The sequence below is a fragment of the Tyto alba genome, unplaced genomic scaffold (genome assembly GCF_018691265.1).
Source record: "Tyto alba isolate M040663 unplaced genomic scaffold, T.alba_DEE_v4.0 Super-Scaffold_11, whole genome shotgun sequence".
In the NCBI taxonomy this organism is placed as follows: Eukaryota; Metazoa; Chordata; class Aves; order Strigiformes; family Tytonidae; genus Tyto; species Tyto alba.
In genome coordinates this window covers 2,852,602-2,873,922 of record NW_024881273.1, presented here as the reverse complement: position 1 = coordinate 2,873,922, position 21,321 = coordinate 2,852,602, and the positions used below count along the sequence as shown (strand labels likewise).

Below are 21,321 nucleotides of genomic sequence, written 5' to 3'. Positions count from 1 at the left end.
CCTTTTTAAAAAATCTATTTTATTTTCTACTAGCCATATAAATATTTGTGTTGAGCACTGCTGAGCCTCGAGGTTGTGCCAAAAGCAAACAGGCCAGCCAAGCCCCAGCCTGCTGGGGAATTCCTGTGCCGTGCTGTGCGCCCGGGCCGGGCAGCATTGATCTTCCAGGGGGGGCCCTGCTGCAATAACAGGGCCCCGCTGCAGGAACGGCCCCACCCCAGGGACAGCGGGGACAGCCTGGAAGCGAGCCGGCCGCCTCTGGGAAAGGGTTAACGGGATGGACGTCAAGGTGCCTTCTCCCCCCTTGAAGTTCAGCCCCATGGGTGCTACTTGTCAGGAGGTGCCATCCATAACGCTGTGGCCAAGCCCAAAGTGCCCCAAAGCTGCCTCCTCACTGGCTCCCACGACCCACGCTGGCCCGAGGCCACGGCGGGGACCGAGCTGGACCCCGGGGCAGGGGTGGCCGTGCAGCCCACAGGGCAGCAGAGCCCCGGGGGAACAGTTCTGCCCCAAATCCAGCACACTCCTCTCCTCGTTTGCTTCTGTTTTTTTTTTTTTTATTTCTGGGGAGTTCACCACCGTGCCAAGCCGCGGGATCGCGGGGGTGAGCAGATACCCCCAGCGAGAACCAGTGAGTACAAAGGAAACGCTCCCCCAGAATCACAACGGCCAGGCAGCCCCCCGTGCCTTCTGCAACCTCAGTCACCCAAAACGCCAGAGCCCAGGGGTGGGTGACGCCATCCAGGCTGGGCGGTGGTTTCTCTCTGACAGCTCCAGGCCCCCCCCTGACCCCGGGGCTGCCCCCCTCCCACCCTCACGCTCTCCAGTCGGGGGGCCCGGGAGCCCCGGTCCTCGTGTGATGCATTGGCACACGGTGCCCGTTCGCTGCCGCAGCCTCTGGCTCCAGAGGAAAGTGCCCACTCAGATGCGCTTCTCTCTAGGACCGGAGTCTTCATTTCTCCCGCAGAATCTCCTCCTCCTCCTCCTCTCTCTCCATATGGACTCTCCTACACTAGGAGTCATTTGGGAGAAAAGCAATTAATACTCCTCGTGCAATCCACCCGTGTGACGCTTCCCCGACCCATCATGGTTTTAAGTTGGAAAGTTATTCTTCATTCACTAATTGCCTCACATTATCGGGTGCAAAATGTTAACGTGCAGCTCTGCGAGGAGAGGGGTGGGTGGCACAGCAGCGTACTGACATGCTAGGTGATAACACAGGCGTGGAGGAGGAATTATTTAAAACAGTGGGGGGGGGGTGGGACAACGACAGTGGGAAAAGAGAAATGAGAAATGAGACAGAAAGAGCCAGAAGGAGAGAACATCCCCATCCAAATGCTTCAGCTCCAGTGGCAAGGCTGGCCCCGTCCCACCCGGGGATGGAGCTGTGCTGGGAAGGGCACTGGTGCCTGCCCAGTCCCACTGTGGAGCAGTGGGGATGCCGAGGCAGAGGCCCAGCCACTGGGCACAGGGACGAGCTGTCCCGGTGGTGGCACTTGGTGGGATCCAGTCTGGGAAAGGGGGGAAGCCCTTGTCCTGGGGAATGCTCCCAGCTCCAGCATGGAGCAGTTCCGCCGCTCTGCAGAACTTGCCGCCTTTGCTTCCTCTCCCGCTGAGCAGGTACAAAATGAACCTCCATAACAAACCACTTTACAACCTGCGGTTAACAGAATAAAAAGCAAAATACTTTCCTTCCTTCCCCATTGGTTATTTTTTCCTTGTCTTGCTATTATTTAGCTCCAGTATTTCAGGGCATATCACAAAACAGAGAACGACCAGGGGTTGGGGGTGTATTTACACTCTGACATCGACTGTCGTGGGAGCATTATCAGCTCAGCTCACTTGTCCTTCCTCTGCCATGTGGCAGAGCACAGCCTGGTTTTGTCCTAAACTCGAGGTAGGAGCCCAGATAGTTGGACGTATTTGGGAACTGGGTGCCTTTGGGAAAGGTGGACGTTCAGACCAGGGTCCGTGTTGGATTTTGACTCCCTCATGATGCCGGACAAGAGGATTCCACACTCCCCCTGTCAGAGGACGACCGGCTGTGCTGGAGCCCGGGTGGCTGATCCGATCCCCTCGTCCCTGGCTTGGCACATGGAGCTGGTGACATCGTGCCCCTGGCCAGCCCCGAGACCCTCTGACTTCCAGAGAGGCATTTGGGGATGCTGAGATCACCACATCTCTCTCCCTTGGTACATCTTCCCCACACACCGCCTCGCTCGTTAGTCAGCTGCACCCCCTCCTCCTAACGAGGATTTGTCTGACTGCAGTTTCCAGCTGCGGCAAAGCCTGCCTCTTCCCACTAGATCAACAGTCTGCTTTTATCCTGCATTTTGTCCCCATGAAATTATATTGCAACATAAAAACACCTCTTCCTTTTCTTCACAGAAAGCTGAGTTCTCACACTCCTCCCCAAGGCATTTTATTCAGCCTTTGGGTAATTTGGGGGGCTCTTGTCACACTCTCCCCTTTCCACCTGCTCACCAGAGCACTGACCAGAGATACTGCCCTTCCCCTCTACCCTTCCAGATCATTAGTGGTAAAATCCACTTCTCTTTGGAAACTCTTTTAGGTCTTTTGGGTCACAGCCAGCACTACCTTACAATAACAGCTTTTTCTTCCCAGCTGCCACGATTTAACATCATTAATCATTGCAGGTGCTCAGCCCCTCAGCCCCGGGGGCTGGGCAGTGTGCTGGGGGTACCTGCCTTGGGGTTGTGACACCCACCCTCTGCTCCCAAAGCCAGGTGGGGGGGAAGCAGGGGACTGCTCTCAGCAAAGGAACCGTTCAGCATCTCAGGGGCACAGGTCTGGCTGAGCCTTCAGCTGCAGCGCTCCCTGAAATGTCATCGATGCTACAAGTACTCATCTCCCAACAGTCGTTTTACTGACAAAAAATAAAATTAATCAGGATTTCACGTACTGTCTGCGACACCATGCCTCCTCCTCTCGACTCCCTCAGCCCCCAGAGCTCTGCCGGGGGGTCCCTCCAGCACCCTGGAGCAAGAGAGCCGGTCACAGGGGGCTGTGTCCTGCCCGGGCAGGGAGCGTGTGGCACTCGAGGGAACAGGCACATCCAGGGATGCCGAGTGCTGTTTGCACGGCCGTGTGCTGTGTGTGCACACACAGGAGTTCCCAGCAGAGCCAGGGTCCGGGAGCAGCCGGGGGGGGAGCTCGTGCGAGGCTCCTGGGAAAGGCAAACCCCAAGTCTGTGACCCCCCCCAAAGGCCAAGAGCAGGGGAAGGTATGGCCATCCCCAGGAGATAGCGGCCCCATCTGCCCAAGGAGGGGCCTGGCACGGGGCAGCAGAGACTCAACTCTGCTCTTTCTGTGTCTGGGAGAGCAATAAATAAATCTGTGGGAGGCAACGGTGGGATGAGTCAGAGGCAAGAGGGAGAGAAAGTAGTCTTCTGAGGAGCACATCACCCAAGTCCAGCACACCGCGGTGCTCCGGAGCCAAGTGAGGATTCATGTTAGAGGGTGTCCTTGTCCTGCTCGAGCTCCCCGATAACCCCCTGCCAGGAGGGCGATGGAGGATGGCCCCGACAGCAGGAGCCTTGGCCATGGCTGGGGGCTGCAGCCCCATCCCCATCCCTGGGCACCCCCAGGTCCATACAGCTGGAGCACAGCTGGATCCATCCAGCACCGTGGGACCTGGAGAGGATGGGCTGGGGCATTGCAGGAGCCCCAGGACCTGCACTTTTATTCTGTTTTCCTCCACAACCTAAGGCAAGCTTTGCATTTTTGGGTTCATCACACATACACACACACGCACCCCCATTGACCCCCAGGCAAGGAGCTCCCCAGAAGAAATTCCCCAGCTTGCTGCCCAGCATTGCTGCAGCTACAGAGCGCCGTGGAGTCAGGCATGGCAACAGCCAATCTGCTCCCAATTGCAAATATTGTCAAAGCATGGACTGAATTTAATCAAAGCGGAGCTCGATTCAAGACTCAAACGCTTCAGATGTTGTGCGTGTCAAATGAATTTCATGTGAAATATAGATTTGCCAGGCACAAATGCAGCCTGCGTCTATCTTCAGGGAATGAAAGGGCAAGGCAAAGTAACCTGCACAGCACACTGAAAATTAATATGAGGGGAAAACTTCTAGTCCACTGCAAAACAGGCAACTTTTCTGCCCAACTGACATCTTGGAGGGGAGACGACCTTTTGGGAACCAGCTCAACCCAAAGGCTGGAGCCCTGTGACCTTGCAACTCAACATTTTTCCTAAGCTCGTGCTCTCTCCATTCAGTTTATATTTAGCTCTGTATTTCCGAGGCTAAATGCAGCACTTGCAGAATGTACAGAGGGTTTAAGCTTTCTCTATCGAGGAATAGAATGGTAGTTAGTTGTCAAAGCTGTCATTAAGCTCAAGAAGCAATAATCAAACACACCCATACAAAAAGATAGAGCTCTGTAACTCCGAGACTGATATATGCAAAGAAAAAAATAATGCTAGGAACTTGGCTGTAAAAACATGTTTTTAACCCAGTCAACTAAGCCATTCAATGGGAAAAAAAGACATCCTCATTTGCCTACCAGGAGCAGCTAATCTATTTGTCTAGTGTGTCAGCAGTCCAGTTTGTTGGCTTGTTTTAAAGATTTCTACTTGAGTTTAACATCCAAAAGATGTTAAATACCAAGACTCGAATGAAGGGCACACTGTGTAGCTCTTATAAAGCCTTGTCTGCCATCATCTCCCAAGCCTCGTGGAGAGCTTAAGGTGAAGAAGTACCTGCAAGAGCTGAATCATATCTTTAAGCAAAAGCATTGCTATTAGGTGACTAAAACCAAACCAGTCGTCTCCCTTTATTTATTGCAACTGATGCTGTTATTAAAAATCTGACAAGTCCCTTTCCAGCCCCATCCACTATCGAGTCTGTGTGTGCTGGTGAAACACTGAAAAAGGTGGTTTGCAAATAGAGGGGACCCTTTGGGCAGGGCCTGAAACACTTTAGACACCTGGGAGTGCTTTGTGCTCCCAGGAGCATCCTGGCAGGGCTGCCGGAGGACGCTTTGTGACAGGGGTCATCTCTGACCCTTAAAATAAGACAAAGCAGCTCCATGAGGGCACAGGGAATCCTCATGGAAAGAGGCTGTTGGGTGGGCAAAAACCTGCCTGCCTACAGATGGGCTGCACAGACAGGGTCTGGCACGTCTCGGGAGCGGGAGCGGTTGAGTGAAGATCCAAAAGCTCGTCTGTGGGAATCAACCTGGATTTTGGGAAGAGCCTGGGAGTGGAAGGACCGTGGTGGGGATGGAGAGGGATGTCCACCCCGCAGGGAACGATAGCACATGGACACCTGAGGCAGGCAGAGCTCCAGTTTTTATATTTGAGTGGATTTATATTGGAAAAACTAATTTTCACTGGTTTTCCCCAATAAATGCCATCCGCCTGCCCTCAGCTGCACCATTACCCAAGAAGAGTGCGTCATCCAAAGCCTTTGCATATTCATGAAGCAGAGTCGAGCAGAACTGAAACAAGCCAGGCTCTGCTCCCCCCGTTCCAAATGTTCACAGTGTTGGGAGGGAAGCCAGGAGGCTTTAAGAAACGTTTTAAGAAGCTGCGGGTTCTCCCCTGCAGCGCATTGCACCACACCCTGGGCTCATCCTGCTCAAGAGCATCTCCCACCATCCCGCAGGCATTTCTGCTTTTATCTTTGGATAGCACGGGAGTTCAGGGCCCTGTCCTCTCCAAAAAAATCCAGCCTAAACTCCAAATATCCTTCAGTCTGTCTCTTTGTATGGTAGGTTGTCTACAGCAATATCGACACATCCTTTCTCCTGTAATGAGATTTGCTTGGACATAAAACTTAAGGAAAATATAAAAACGTCTTACATAAAGCAAATTATAACCCTGTGGCTCAGGGAAACCTCCTTTTCTGGTTGTTTCCCTAATTTACACCCACATGATTTTTCAAGGTTGAAGTGAAGCTGTAGGAACAGCACTCCTTTCCCCAGGCGGACCTGGTTTCAGCCACACCGGGGTTCTGAATTCACTCTTCACCTGGAAACTCTTGAATCTCACTTGGAGTGAGGTTTTCCCCTGGATGTGTTTGACTTTACCCACATGAAACGTGAGATAAGGTCATACATAAGCTGCTGTATGTTACGTTTGCATGAAACCTGCGTTTTAAAGGTGATGGAGGGATCATCCCCGGGCAAACTCCCTGGAGCCGAGGGGGTTTGTGGTGCTCCCAGATCAGTTATTTTACCCTTCAGCATTCTCTTCATTTCTGTTCCTCAGCTTTCTCCCAGTGGGGCTCAGCCAGGCTCTTCGGGTAAACAAAACCCCACGTCTGAGAGCTGCCTGGGCCCTGGCTGCGGTTGGATAGCGTTAATCTTATATACGTGCTATCGGCGACTGTTTGAAGTTCCTGCTGCCACCACAAAGCAGTGCTAAAGAAATTACTTCAGAAGTACTGCAAGCACCACGCTGTGCATAATTGCAAGAGGGATGATACACATGTGGGTTTTATTATTATTCTAAAACCGCACAATTGGAAAAGCCAATATTTTTAATGGAAGTGGTTTCAAATGCTATATTTATTTGCTTATTAAATGGTTTAGCTGGAGACGGAGCATCTTCAAAGGAGGAATTTTTTACCCAGAATGGGTATCTAGGGCTATACTGCTATATTATTATACATGAAAAATATTTCCTTATTAGCTTTTTATTTCAGAGAACAGACCTAACTGACACTTCCTATGCTGACAGTTTGCCAAGCTTCAAAGCTCAACTTCTGCAAGGATTACAATGATTGTGAGGCTGGTCCAGATGAAGCTGCAGCCCAGCTGACACACAAACTCTGTGAAAGGAGTTCTTCCTGGTTTTGGAGAGCCTAAAGCCGAGATCCACACTGGGACACACACGCTGTGTGTGTTTGGGCTGTCTTTCAGAGGGACACAATACACTTCCGAGCTGTGACCGCATTTTGGGGACCTGGCTTCATCTGTAAGTCCAGCTGCTCCCTACATCGATACAGATTTCCCAACACGTGTGGGAAAGATCTTCCCACGCTGCCACAGACCCAGGGGCAGGTGCTGGGAGAGCTGAGGGGCTCAGCCAGAGTTGGGGGATTAACCCTGGGTCACCCAAAGCCAGAAATCAAAGCTCTTCTCCAGCTCCCTGGGGCATTTGGCTGATACAGGCTTCCCTAGGATGCTTCAGAAAGGATTGCAATGGTCAGAGCATCACACCCTTGTAAGACACAGTTAAGTGAACCACAGCAACGCTGCATTCTCCTTACACCTTTTCACCCAAGGATGCAGTAACAGAAAGGCACCGTTACCTATGAGAAATCTTTCAAAAATTAAAAAAACAAACAAACCACAACACAAAAAAACAAACAAACAAAAAAACCCCAAAAAACAAAAACCCCCACAAAAACAAAAAACAACCGTGACCTCTGCTCTCCCATGGAAACTGGAGTTCCCACGCTTGTGGGCTGAAAGCTGACACCTCCCACCACAATTTGCCCATCAAACAGCATCACTGCCATCATCTGCCCCCTCCCCAGGGGGGTGCTGGGGACCTGCAAGCCCCTCGCCCCCCTCGGTGCTCCGCGGGCCCCACAGCTCGCAGACCCGCTGCCAAACCCAACTCTCACCCCTGCTGACACCTCCATCCTGTTTGTGGTGTCTTTGGCACTTCCCCCTCCAGCACTTCCAGTCCCCTGCGGCTCCCCAGCCCAGTCAGCTCCAGCGCAGCCCGTGGCTGTGCCAACATTAACACGCGGAGCCTCTGGCACAGCCAAGGCCATCGCCGAAGCCAGGAGCCTGTCCAGGGGTAGATGACGACAGCTCTTCACCAGGACACGCAACCACCATAAAAGTGTAAGCCTATATGGTTATTTAAAACCACAGGGTGACGTTGTGCAGACGGAAAGCAAAGGACCATCCAACAGAGCCTGTTACGCAGCCCTGATTCGGTAAATGGATGCTGGAGGGGCAGGAGGTGGGGACACACACACACACACACAAAAACATCCCCCCACACCTCCCAGCCACGGGCGCTCCGGCTGAGCACCACCAGCTCACCCTGCACAGCCCGTTCTTCATGCCTTGCTCCCAGGGGCTCACTGAAAACACGCCTGGGACTAAACAATGCCCTGCACTTCCTCAGCTCTGGGAGTAATCAAGCGAGCAAAGCGAGGTGCCTCATCTGGAGTGGGGTCACAGCTCCCGCAGCTGCAATCCCAGCATATGGAAAGCCTCTTTGTACCCCTCTCCCTGCTCAGTCCGCTCCCCCTGGGCCAAAGACAGCCTGGACTGGCCTTAGGGTGTCCCCCACAGGGACCCCACGCAAGGGAAACCCCCAAGTTCACACCACACCTCCATCTCAGGAGATCCAGAGTGCTCAGCCCAGGGGTCAACCGCTGCGGACCAGGGAACCAACACCAAAAGGGCACAGCTGTTAAAAAAAAAAAAAACCAAACCCCCAGAAAAACAGCAACAAACTGGCAGACCCAGCACAGATTCGCAATGGTACCGGGGAGACCCCTGTCACCACGTGAGCCTTTCACTTTATTTCTCAAAGACCCAACCCCAAGTGTCAGAAATAAAGGGAAAGGCTAGAATTTTGCTTGCTTTGTGTTTTATGCAGCTGCAACACGATCAGCCCCTGGGATCATCTTTCCTCCCTGCAGGCAGGTGAGGTGGAAGCCATAGTCTCCGGGTACTGGGCGGTAACTGGATCCTGCAGACCCAGATCCAGACGCTGCCCCGTAAGCCTCTGCCGGGGAGGAACTGCTGCCACCGCTACCGCAGACCCCGCTGCGGGGAGAACTCCCACCACCATGCAGGTAAGAGCTTGGGCTCGTCGCTCGGCTGCAGCCAGGAGCCTGGTCCCTCGGGGACAGCGGGGACAACAGCTTCCCCCTGGCCTTCGGACCCTGGCAGCTTCCAGGAGGCACTGTCAGGCTCTCCTTTGGGGACGCACGTTAACGTTACAGGTCCTCATTAGCATCTCAGGCCTTTGGTAACAGGTTAAAAACAGACAGAAAATAGTAAGAGTGAGTTATTCCTCCGTGTTTCCATGCACGGATGCACACAGGGAGCCTTCTGAACTACAGCGCGGTAACGTCCTTCTCAGCTCAGGATCTCGCTGTGCCACAAGAAATAGGGTTACTTAGGTTTCTAGGGTTTCTATAATACAAAAACTATGGTATAAAAGTTGTGATTGCTTTGCATGAATATATATATTATAAAATGAAGGAAAGCCTTGCGTTTTAGTAGCAAGAGAATTCAGTGTCCATGTCTTCTCTCTCCCAGCTCTCACTCTGCAGGCTCCGGACTCACCAGTGGTGCTTCATTCTCTTTAACGTCTTGCTTTTCCACGTGCTGCTTTTTGGAGCAGATTTACTGGAAGAATATTTCCTGCGGTCATTACCTCTTTCTTACACCGACGCAAAGACTCTTGAAATCAGGGAGAGGGCCAGGAAGCTAGACACAGGTCCTCTAAAGGCCAACCTCTCTCACACCGTCAGCAGTGCAGCAACATGCTCTGATCAAGAGATATTTTTGCTCGTTCTTGTCTGCAGTAGCCCAGAAAACAGGACAAGGCGCAACGTGATCAGGCAGACATGGGGCAACGCGACAGACACCGGAGGTTATGCTGTCCTTACTCTGTTTGCTTTAGGAAAGTCTGCGTCAGTGACCACCCAGCTGGAGATCAATGAAGAGTCTCAAAAGCACAGAGACATTATTGAAGGCAGTTTCATTGATTCTCCCGAGACGCAGACACAGAAGATGTTGATGAGTGTGGAGTGGACAGTGACTTTCTGTCCACAGGCCAGGTATATTCTTAAAACAGATGAAGACATGTTTGTCAGTATCCCAAGTCTGGCCGGATACTTGCTTAGCTTAACACAGCTTGAGGACGTTTATGTTGGGAGGGTCGTTCATCAAGGAGTGCCCGTCAGAGACCCCGAAAGCCCTGGCTTTGTTCCCATCCATCAATACTCAGAGGAGTTTTACCCAGATTACTGCGACGGGAGCGCTTTCGTCATGTCCCAGGACGTCGCTCGCAAGGTGTACGTGGCCGCCAAGGAGGTGCCACTTTCAGTGCCCCCCGAGATCTTTGTTGGAATCTGTGCTAAAAAAGCTGGCATCACTCCCATTCACAGCTCTCGATTTTCTGGGGAGAAGCACATCAGCTACAATCGATGCTGCTATAAATTCATTTTCACCTCTTCCAACATGGAAGAGGATGAGTTATTTAAAGACTGGAAGGAAACCAGCGATGGTAAAGATTGCTCGTTACTGGAAACTTACTACAGCCTGGTGTCCTGCAAGGTTTTGACCTATATTGATAAGTTTAAACAGTTTAACTTAGATAGAATAAAAAATGAGGTTCTTCATTTCGTTGATTAACTTTTGCAAAGGAAGCCTGAATTTTCTTTTAACAGCTGTTTCACCCTGTTACCGTTTAGTAATAACAATCTCCTCTCAAAGTTACCTCTCTTCCCTTCAACAGCAAATGAATTCTCAATGCTATAGTGTGTTACAGCAAGAGAACTGGATGTACTGCAGCTACATAAGTACCTACACGCATGTAAGTAAAAAAAAAAAAAAAAGAGCATTCCAGGAAACTTTGTCTGTATCCAGTGTTTTCCAGACCTCTGAAGTCCTCTACCTTATGCCAAAACTCCTTCTGCATTTCTTACCTGCGAGGCATCACCTGCTTCCAAAGTATTTGGTAACAAAGGGGACCCTTTTGGTGTACAAAAGGGTGCGCCTCGGGAGCAGCCTGTTTTACAGTACCAGCGAAACTACAGAACAGCTCAGAGTGGGGACAGACATTGAAGCCCCATGGGAAGTGCTTCGGGTAAACAGCCCAGGGAGAGGCTAGGCAAATCTCACTCACCTGTTAAGGAATCCTGTATTTCTGTCAGTCAAACGCCGACGCTGCAGCTCAAAGCCGCAAGGTGCTGCATCAGCATCAGCAGCCAAGTCCGAACAAATTCACCAGCATAGCAGTAACACCAACGTTATCCAAAATGTAAAAATCCCCCAAATGAGGAACCAGTTGCAGAACACAAAACCCACCCATGCCTGTGCCCTCCGCCTTAACCCTTCCCTCTCAGCTCTGGCAGCAGTGGGAAGGACTTGCTGGACAGGTTTGTTCTACAGTTGTGACACAGACCCACCTCTGAGGGCCCCACTGTGACTGTAGGAGCAGGAGGTGGGCTCCAAAAATCCACTATTATTAAGTACCAAGTCATGCTGCTTGTTAATCAGGGTCAAATGATGAGCTTTGGTTTGTTGTTGCTTTTTTGTTTTCTTATTTTTTTTAAACCAAGTTCATCAAGTTTAGCATGTTAGCTCAATTCTCATTCCATTTGTTTTTTCCTCAATTATCTCCACCTGTTACTTTATGGGAGGAGGACAGGGACAACGACTTCTATCTTCCCACTGTATATAAGATACACATGCAGCAACAGGTAAACCATATGGCAACACAGGATGGGTAGGAAACTACATGTGGATAATAAGGGGTAAGCGTTGATCAATTAACGGGAATGTTGAGCTCAAAGCTCAACAAAATGAAGCATATGTGCATACATAAAAAATCCCCTTGTTTGGCATCTCTGTGTATTCTAAAATATTGTATTTGGCAAATGCACCATGCAAAGCAGATGCTAAACACTTCGCACACAGAGTAGCCTTCAAAAGCAGCAGCTGAAAACACACATGAAAGAGACTCATGAATTGCAGAAAAGGTTGCTATATTGATTTCTTTTACTGAGATTTTAGTATACGGCTCATACAGAGCTACCAGCGCACAAAGCCACCTAAAATAACAAAGCTGAACTGTCCAATACAAGCGCAAACTAAGGACTTCTATACTCTTTTTCGTTTCCTTTTTAGCGCTTTCATGTTTTTTCTGGATGCAGGATTCATGAAGCTCCCGTGCTCTCTCCGTTCACAAATGAGACGCTGTGTACTGCATTTCTCACTAGCAGATGTTTATTACGCACATCTAGGATAAAAGCATCAGCAGTAGTATAATGTTGGATGACAACTTCTGTACATATTAGATCATAAGCAACAAGGCAGATCACCTGCATTCAGCTCGTTAAACATTAAGGGATCGTCCTCAGCTACCCTGCTCCTCTGAGCCCACTTCAACATCTTGCCAGCAATTTTTGGCAGGCAGTACCATCATCTCTGCTGCAGCTCAAAGCTCTGAGCAAGAAGAGGAGTTACTGTGTGACTAGATCATCCTGCTTCACTTGGCAGAGCGGGGACACAGGGCAAGTACTTTCCATAGAGGTATACCTGACCTGACACACTACTAAAATGAGCCCAAAAGTAAAAACTTCGTATTTTATTATGCCCCCCCTGAGCTATTTCTCAGATGTTTCTTACATCCTCAAGAAAAATTATATAAACCTTTTGTATGAAGTACATTGTGGTCTCTGTTTATGGACAAAGACACATCACTGGAGCATCCAGCCAGCCTTGCACCTCACCTGCAGCTAGCCGACCATCTTCAGAGGAAGATGCACAACTCCATAAGGTACTGCACTTCCATCCTCTTAATTCAGTTCATGCCCTTAAACATGAATGCTTTATGTTCTTGCCTCTAATTCAGGCAACTAAAATCATACATTTATTTTAAAATAACACTTAAAATTAAAAAAATTTATCTCTGTTAAAAAATAGTGTAAACAATTCAAGATTTGGTTCTGAAGTAGACTTGTAGTGCTATAGCTCATGTGCCTGCTGAGCAAATAAACTGAGCTGCCACCCAAAGTCGCAGTCAACAAGGGATACAAAGCTCCCAATTTGGTTTTATACACTAAAGAGTGCATTCATTTATTTTTAAAAGGGCTAAAAGCTTTTTTTCATCTTCAGCATAAAATGTAAACAATATTAAGGATTATTTATTTAAGCAAGACTTACATCCAGCAAGTTGAAAATAGAAGAGAATTCATGTCATACTCCCTCATGTGGACAGAATGTTACTTTTCTGACGAAGTATGACTGGCTAAGAGAATATGTTCCATGCAAGTGCCAACTTCGGCAGATATAAAAAAAATAAAAAAAGAGAGAGAAACTATGGCAGCATCTGAGGTTACAAACCTCCAGGTGTTTTGGTGTTTGTTTTTTTAATTGAACTGTGATCTACTGAGAAAACACGATAGGAACTCCAAACCCAAGAACAGTTTAACTAAACACTGATAATTGCTGCAGAAAAAAACACAGTCAGCAGTTGACAGAGTGCTTACCTTGGTTACTTGTCTCACGACAGTACAGAGAGAACTTCTGCCATGACATTCTATGGGAAGTTATACTGTGCCCTATAGGTTTTGATTTGCTTTCATGACTCTCATTTAACTAGATTCAAAGTGCTTCAAGTTCCTTTAAAGAGACAATCTGAAGAGACTCCCATGTGGGGAGTCTTTACACCTTATATCTTAACACTTATTTCGACAACATGGTTTGCAAGAAGGGGAACCAGGACATCAGAGACACTATTCTGCTCCTTCCACAGCTGTAGTAGAAACTGCCTTAACATAGTAAGGGCCTTCACGCAAGTAAGCCCTAAGCCTCAAGTAATACTGATTTCCAAAGATTTCCGCGATTGTTTTAGAGTTTACAAGGGCTTTAACAAGTTCATATTTGGCATCCTTCGAAGCTTTGTCAGGCTCCACAGATCTGTCTACAATGTATTCCACAAACCCTGGACTGTCAAGCATCAACTTCTGGGCCCATGGTTGATTTGCAATAGCCTGAACATGAAGACAAAAGAGGGAGAAGGGGGAAATGCCTCATTTTAAAATCCCAAAAAACAGTTACACAGTAGACTGTTACACAAATAGCCAAAGAACAGAAAAAATTAAATGGGGTATTCATTCTACACAGTAATTACACAATCACCACTCAAATCAAGCAGCAGGGTTTAACACTGGAAAACAAGCACAGCTCAGTGCTTATCTTTGACACTTAAAGGGAAGGATCACAGCAGTGCCTCTGATATCGAAGCAGCACCCTAGTGCATAGTTGCTGCATAGTTCCTCCCCCTCTCTGATTATAAGAAAATAAGCATTACAGTCATGACATGTCTGCTGCATTATTTAAATGGTGAATGCAAATGGGACACAATGAAAAAGGCCTTATTTCTGACCACTTCAGGGCTTCAAGAAGTTCGTGGCATTCACTTAAAAAAACAAACGTGAGACCAAAAGGTAATACAATTCACTCTCTGATCTTTAAAAACAAAAAGCACTTACAGTAAATACCCGTAAAGCCCCACAGTGGAGATCAGGGAATGGCTGAGTACTGATGCTCCTGAAGAGTTCCAATGGCTGGCTAGACAAGGATGTGAACCATGATTCAGTCATTCTTAAAAGGTCTTCTGTCTGCTGCTCTGGCTACATGCATCACATACAAAAAAGAAAGAGTTTGATTAGGATTATGAAAAGATTTCAAGTTTTGAGTATATGTTGTATAGTTAAGTTATTTAAAACAAACCACCAGCAGATTGAACTGAACTAGTTTAAGTTTTCAACTTAGTTTCATGAATGAAAAAATGGTGTTCTCTATTTCATTTAGCTTGGAGGACAGATTTAAATAAATTGATCTTGATACACGAGACAAATGGTGTGCTGGAGTACAGTCCTGCAAGACAAATTAAAATGCCTTACTCGCTCATTTAGCGATAGACTACTAAAACCAGCTCACTGGATCCAAAGAACAGAGAGGGATTAGAGCAGCTTGCAACTATCCCTTTAAAGCACAAGAATATTAAACTGTTTACTCTCATTCCCTTGCCAAAGCTGTCTTGATTTCATGTTTTATAAACAGATTTCAGAACACCTGGCTTCTTACAATCAAACTCAAACTTTAAACAAACAAATAAATCAGGAATTTCAAAACAGTGAAGTTAATGACTCAGAATACTGGAAAGCTACCACTTCTACCTAAGGTAGGTGCTGCAAAAGGTCTTCAAACAATTAGTCAGATGCACAATAATTTCATTCTTGTACATTTAAAGGGGGAAAAACAAAACAAACAAACAAAGACAACAAACTAAGCCACAAACTTACAGGCAAGTAAAGAAGAGATGAAATTGCATCCAAGCATCGAAGTCGTAACTCTGTGGGGGCATTCTTTGCCTGATGTCCTATTCTGTTTAACAGATTTTGAAACCTACTTCCTTTGAAAGTAAAAACAAAAGTGCTTTTAATTAATTCAGACAGTGGTCTACAGAAGTAGAGTTACCTGTCAGTCACATTATACTACATTAACTGGTAGAAAGCATTGTACACTAAACCCGAGAACGGCAACTTCTTGATCTACCATAATAAAAAGAGTGTAAGATTCTCTTTGCTTCATATGAATCTAAGATAGACAAATCCAAAGCTTTTATGTTAATTCTCCACACTACCCACACATTTCCAAAAAGGAAGTTATGTGTCACAGATAATTGAGTTATCTTGGGAAGTGTGGACCCGAAGTACACTTGTTATTAGAAATCTTCAATTCCATTCTACAATGCTCCAATAGTTATCTGCTAACACAGACTTTTCACTTAAAAAGCAAAGTTTAGACTTGCAGCAAGAAGTCTAGCACCTACTTCAAATCCTCTGAGCAGTTTTATATTAAGAGAAACAATGCAGGTTTTACAGAAAGCATCATTACATGATATTCCGTATTTTTCTAATCCCGATGAAGTCATGACATCAGTAGAAACAGAAGAATCTAAAATAACACAACTACTGATAATTTGTATGATATAGCTCACTAGGAAAGAATAATCTGAATCACGACTGTGATACCAGAATTCTAGTTGCCATTTCACAGTCATGCCTGGCAAGACAGTTAAAAAACCACCTTATCTGCTACAGCACAGCTATTCAGACACCGTTGATTATTAGATAAATACCTTTCCAATTCCTTTCTCCATTACACCAAACCAATTCACTCTTGAGTATTATGACATACTGACAAAGTTTTATTAAAGAAAAAAAAATACTAACTAGTTTTCTGTAAAACCTGTTTGCCTTCCACATTTGATCCCAGGATTCCTAGAGTGTCCACAGCCACTCCAATCATGGTTGGATCATGACTTTCTGCCATTTCAAAGACTTTCTCCATAAAGACAGGGTATCGTTCACAGATCTGCTGTGGACTGTCTACAACAGCCAGATTTCCAAAAAATTTAACAAATCCTGAGAGAACAAGACAAAGAAAAAGCATTCAGAGTGGAGGAACAATGACTTTAATATATGTTTAATTTTGACATTGCTAATGTAACACTGTTTCACTGCTCAACTAGTGTTATTAAGCCTGAACACTATTTGTGAAAGGCATTGCAATAAGGACAGAACTAAGGAACAAGCCAGTATTTTGGAAGTTACTTAATTCATGACATAACAGTCGTCTTCTGGAATTCATAATGAAAAAAAAAAGGCTACAATAACACAAATTTCAAACATATAGTACAGTCTCTCCAGATCTCACCTGTACTACCACTGTTAATGAGTAATATTATTCATGCATTAGGCTGTCCTTCAGCATTTTTTGTATACATCCAACATATACGTTCTAATATTCAAAAATTCACATGGGCTTTCAAAAAGGGGCTTAATAGTGCTCTCAATTTGACTCATTAATAAAAGCAAGCAGTAAACACTGGAAATAAAAAAATGCATGATGTAACCTGGTAAATAGAAGCCTGAGAAAGGGTCGGACTCTGCACCAACGATGATGTTCGAAATTTTATCAATAATCCCTTGTTGAGCAAGATACTGACGCCCATGTGGCGTATGGGCCAGTGAGGTCACCATCTCTATACATGTAGCTCTGTAACAGATAAACAGTTATTTTGGCCTATTTCATATGGGCTTTTGAAATACACTGTGATTAAGAAAAAAACAGGTTTTCTACCCTTAAGAAAATATCCAAATAAACAAAAAAAAACCAAAAACCAAACTACCCCAGCTGTCCAACACTCCTCCAACTTTACTCAGCTATCTTAGTTTAGATATATTGTTGGAAAGAATTCTACAGTGTTTATGTTGCAGCCCAGCATTGCACTTACCACGGCATAATGGGGAAACCTCATCTTGGTTCTCAAATTGAAGTATACAGTGTTTTACACTCAAAGCTGCTTAAGAGGCAGCAGATAAAGAGTTTTTTCAAAAAGGGTTTAGCGAGAAACACACGCAGATGTGTTTAGAGTGTTATTTTAAGACTGAACATCAGAGTTTTAACAATGGGGGAAATCTCACTGGCAAATTCACTACCAACATACCTGACCAGCACATCATCTCCAGTCAGCTCTCCAATTAACTCTGATATTAATCCACTGCTTGCACAATAATTTAGTGAATCTGCTGACACCGAAGAAATCTCAACAATTAACTAAATAAAAACACAGGAAAAAAAAAAAAAAAGGATGGTTTATAAAAACATTATGATAACTATTCACAGCGATGACCAAATATGTCTTATAATGCTAACTAATCCTATATAAATTAAATACAGAATTTCATTATGTTTTCACAATTAACCTAAGCGTTTGCCTGAAATAAGTTCATAAGGAGTTCCAAGTTCACAGCACAAGGATTTGGTTTCTATTCACAGTCATCTTTTCTTCAGAGGACCATCACTGCTATCCCCATCAAGCCCTACAATGGCTAGACTGTATTATTTCTCCTTTGCCATATATATCTAGACTGACACACCTGGCATCTCTCTCTCTCAATCTCTTCCCCCCTCCAGAAGTTTCAACAGCATTTCACATCCAAAGGTTAAGAGACTACAGTAGCTATTTTACTTTTACTTTCAGAAAAGCAAACATTTTATTGTATCTTTAGCAACTCTGTGTTGCCCTTCCAATGCCCTAGGCACCGCTAGTTAGAAAATAAGAGATGTAAACAATACTTCACACTTTTGTACCATAAACTGAGAAAGAGAAGTAATGACATTATTTGAGAGCCAACACTGCTGTACTCTTCCTACTCTAAACAAAATGTAGACATGAAGAAGAATTTGTAAAGCAGCGATGAATATTATTTTAAAAGCAAGCCATAAAATCCAGATTGTAATTTAGAACTACAGTCCAAGAGAACTGCATTATCAAGTCATTCAAATGTGTCCTTACCTCATATACTCTGTATCGAACAACATCATTTGTGGCCATGACATTTTTCAAGTCGCTCAACAAACTGCTCGCAAATAAAGCCTCTAAGCCATCTTGCGTCTGTGCTATTCTTGCGAGAGACTTGATGGCCTGGAAACAAAACCAGCAACTTTTAAGAAAAACACAGAGAAGAAAATCCAAGATGATCTTAGTTTCACTGTTCTTTACAAATATATTAAATCATATTATACATCTAATATTTGAATTGTGATTAATTTTTCAGTAAGAATTACTGTATCGTTGACAACAGCTAGTTGTGGTTGTCACAGAGACTGTGATCCAAGTCTCTGGCATTAAATTCACATCTGTGAGTTCACCTTGGCATCAACAGCTACTGGAAGGTAACAGCTGTAGGTAAATTTTCTATCACATCTAAGTAACTTTTGGGCTTAGGGCACCCACATACTTCTAACATCTTTCCAGTAACAGAAGCTGCCTTTCCTTCAAAGAAGAGTAGAGACTGTCATCTCAGACACAGTAGAAAAGGTGTTTTGTGCAGTGTCTACATCCAAGAAACAAATAAAGCAATGCTTACCTCTTTAGCCACTGCTATCTTCTCCCCACCAATGCAATTTATTATTTGCCGTAATAGTTCAGGACTGTTGAGAATTTCTGTGACAGCATCTGAATTTTCAACAATCCTCCCAACCTAAAGGCATGATTAAATAATTATACAAGATAGCATTAAAACAAACTTTTTCCATCACATTCAAGCACCGGAACAGCTATCCAGACAGAATCACCATTTTTGGAGATGCTCAAACCTCAACTGGTCAATACCCTTAGCAGCTTGCTGAAAGCTGACCCCACTTTTAGAGGAGGGCTGGACCTGAAACCTCTAGAAGTCCATTTCAAACTAGATTGTCCCACGATTCTGTTCTTTTAAATTAAATGGAACAACTGTCCAGTTACTACAGGCTAGTCCTCTCCACTGTTTCCACAATATTGTTCAAAGTATCCTGAATATCAAACTGTTGCTACATATAATTATTATGCCACCTGCTGTAAGTGCTGGCTTCAAGTTACTTCCATCAAGACACAGTTTCATACATTATGTTTAACAGACACATCATAAAGCATTATATACCAACACATCGCACTGTATTTATCATTTATCCAAAATTGCACCAGTGTGTAAGAGCACAATTCCTACAGATAACACTTGATGTAGCACTTTTATCACAATTCAGGACATGAAACTACAGTAACAGACTGGGACTAACCCAGCCTAGCCCAAGAAAGAGCTCTGCCCCCTCCTCCTGGAAGAAAATGTTGTACCTGAGATATGGTGAGGATTTTCACGGAGTCGTCGGGGTGAAAAAGCCCTTTCTGAAGCTCTTCTCTGAGGTTCTGGATTACATAGAGCGGGTCCAGGGCCTGCAGGAGCCTCTCCAGGATGGAAACACACGCAGACACTTGCTCCCTGGGCGGGACAGAAAGAAAACCAAGCTTTTCAGGAGGGGAACGCCACCGGGTGCCCCCAGACCCTCAGCCGTGCCAGCCCCCGCCCTGAAGGAGGGCAGGGAAAGAGACGGGGCACAGCAGGAGCCACCACGCTCGGGAGGAAAAGGAGAGAGGAGGCGGCGGCAGGGCTGGGTCAGGCCCACGAAACCAGGCCGCCGCTCACCGGTCATTGACGCTGAGGAGGGCGAAGAGCGCTCCCAGGTGATCGTCGCTGAGGCGGGCGCGGAGGGCTGCGGGGGGCACGGCCTGCACGGCGAGCCGCAGGGCCCGCAACTCCTCCAGCGGCGCCTCCCGCCGCACCGCCCGCTCCAGCAGCTCCATCACCGCCTCCGCCATCTTGGCGCCGCCGGTAAACCTCGCGAGAGCCCGCCGCCCCTAGCAACCGCCGCCCCTAGCAACCGCCGCCCCTAGCAACCGCCGCGTCGTGAACAAAATGGCGGACGCGCTCCCTCCGCCTCCCCGCCTCCCTCTCGCTCCTTCTCTTGGCTCCGCCCACCCCGCGGTGTGATTGGATGAGCGCTCGGGGGGGCGGTCCCAGAGCGGGGTGTGGCCAGCGCGGGGCGTGGCCTCGGCTGAGGGGAGGTTGGGGGCGCGGCGGGGGGTCGGCGGGGGGAGACGGGGAAAATTGGGTTTTGTGTGGAGGCGGGAATGAAAACTGCCCCGGGCGGGAGAGTCAGGCACCGTCCTGATGGGCGCCCAGAGGAGCCTGGGCAGCGGTCGCAGGCAGTAGCGCTCCCTGGGCTGTGGAGAACAGGCCCCCCCAGGGCCAAACGCGCGGCGGGCCTGGAGGGGTAGAGCGGGGTCACAGAGGTGAAATGGCGACGGGGATGTTCAGGCCAGAGGTGCCGAGGCGGCAGAGCTGCACCCCGGGGCGGGTCCAGCTGTCTGGGAGGGGGCTGCAGTGCCAGGACCCCCTCATGGCGATGGGGACTGCGTGCCCGCTCCGCTGTGGGACGCGCCGCAAGAAAACACGGGGTTTGCTTCACACCAGCAGAGGAAAACATTTTTTCAGCTCATAGACAACAGGGGAGGCAATTGAGTGTTGCAAATACACAGTTGTTACTGTACAGGGAGGGGATATTTCACACCTCCTCGAGGCCTCCGAGCAGGCAGCGCGTCTGCAGCCTGTCCCAGCACCTGTCCCGCCGGGACAGCGCGCGGAGCTGCAGCCATCAGCTCTCGTCTACATCCAGGCACGGGCTGCTGCACCACAGGTGCTGCACTCGGCGGGCTGACAGTGAATATGTTTTCCTGACAGCTTATGAGAACTGACAGTAGCGTGGTAAAGTCACAGCGTGAGACAGAATGGAGCTCTCTGTTCCTCAGCGCTGGGTTGCTTGCAGGAGTATTTCAGGCCCAAACAACACAACAGGACTTAGCAGGTTCCTAGTAGTTTCTATCCAAAGAGTACCGAGTCCCAACAATACTAAATCTGAGAAGATGAGTGTTTTATAGATTGTAAAATTAAAAGTGCCAAATGGCGTCAGCAAGTGTCTCAGAGCACCTGAGACAGCACTGGGAGGACCCCAGTGCTTACACTGGAGGGGAGAGATTTCTCCAGCAGATGTTGGTGCAGACAGTTTTGTTAACAGCACTGATATTTCTGGGTTATTTTTGTCCCCTGTGGTGGCTTTGACCCCACTCCTGGAGGTGCTGGGCTCCGGCATCTGTCCACCCCAGCTCTGCAGGTTGGGCAGCTG

General features: G+C 47.2%; 2 protein-coding genes across 2 annotated transcripts; one reads left to right on the top strand and one right to left on the bottom strand.

Annotated features, from left to right (window-relative positions):
- The first annotated feature begins 9,255 nt into the window (after window positions 1-9,255).
- On the top strand, window positions 9,256-10,374 carry B3GALT9 (beta-1,3-galactosyltransferase 9). Its single transcript, XM_009965257.3, has one exon. The coding sequence runs from the start codon at window positions 9,256-9,258 to the stop codon at window positions 10,372-10,374; it is 1,119 nt and encodes a 372-aa protein (XP_009963559.1).
- A 1,578-nt stretch (window positions 10,375-11,952) lies between these two features.
- PSMD5 (proteasome 26S subunit, non-ATPase 5) lies at window positions 11,953-19,993 on the bottom strand. The gene is made up of 10 exons (XM_032999615.2): window positions 19,785-19,993; window positions 19,436-19,580; window positions 18,693-18,806; window positions 18,119-18,247; window positions 17,267-17,376; window positions 16,673-16,815; window positions 15,990-16,181; window positions 15,057-15,166; window positions 14,241-14,381; window positions 11,953-13,739 (listed from the first exon to the last, which is right to left on the bottom strand). Exons 1-10 carry the CDS (start codon window positions 19,955-19,957, stop codon window positions 13,482-13,484), a joined length of 1,515 nt encoding a protein of 504 aa, XP_032855506.1. The 5' UTR covers window positions 19,958-19,993; the 3' UTR covers window positions 11,953-13,481.
- Between the last annotated feature and the right edge of the window lie 1,328 nt (window positions 19,994-21,321).

Coding starts and splice junctions, on each gene's coding strand:
- B3GALT9 (XM_009965257.3), top strand. CDS start 9,256: ATGTCTTCTCTCTCCCAGCTCTCACTCTGCAGGCTCCGGACTCACCAG.
- PSMD5 (XM_032999615.2), bottom strand. CDS start 19,957: ATGGCGGAGGCGGTGATGGAGCTGCTGGAGCGGGCGGTGCGGCGGGAG. Junction 17,377..18,118: donor TTCGATACAGAGTATATGAG/GTAAGGACACAT, acceptor GTTTTTATTTAG/TTAATTGTTGAGATTTCTTC. Junction 13,740..14,240: donor GGGCTTTACGGGTATTTACT/GTAAGTGCTTTT, acceptor CTTCATGTTCAG/GCTATTGCAAATCAACCATG.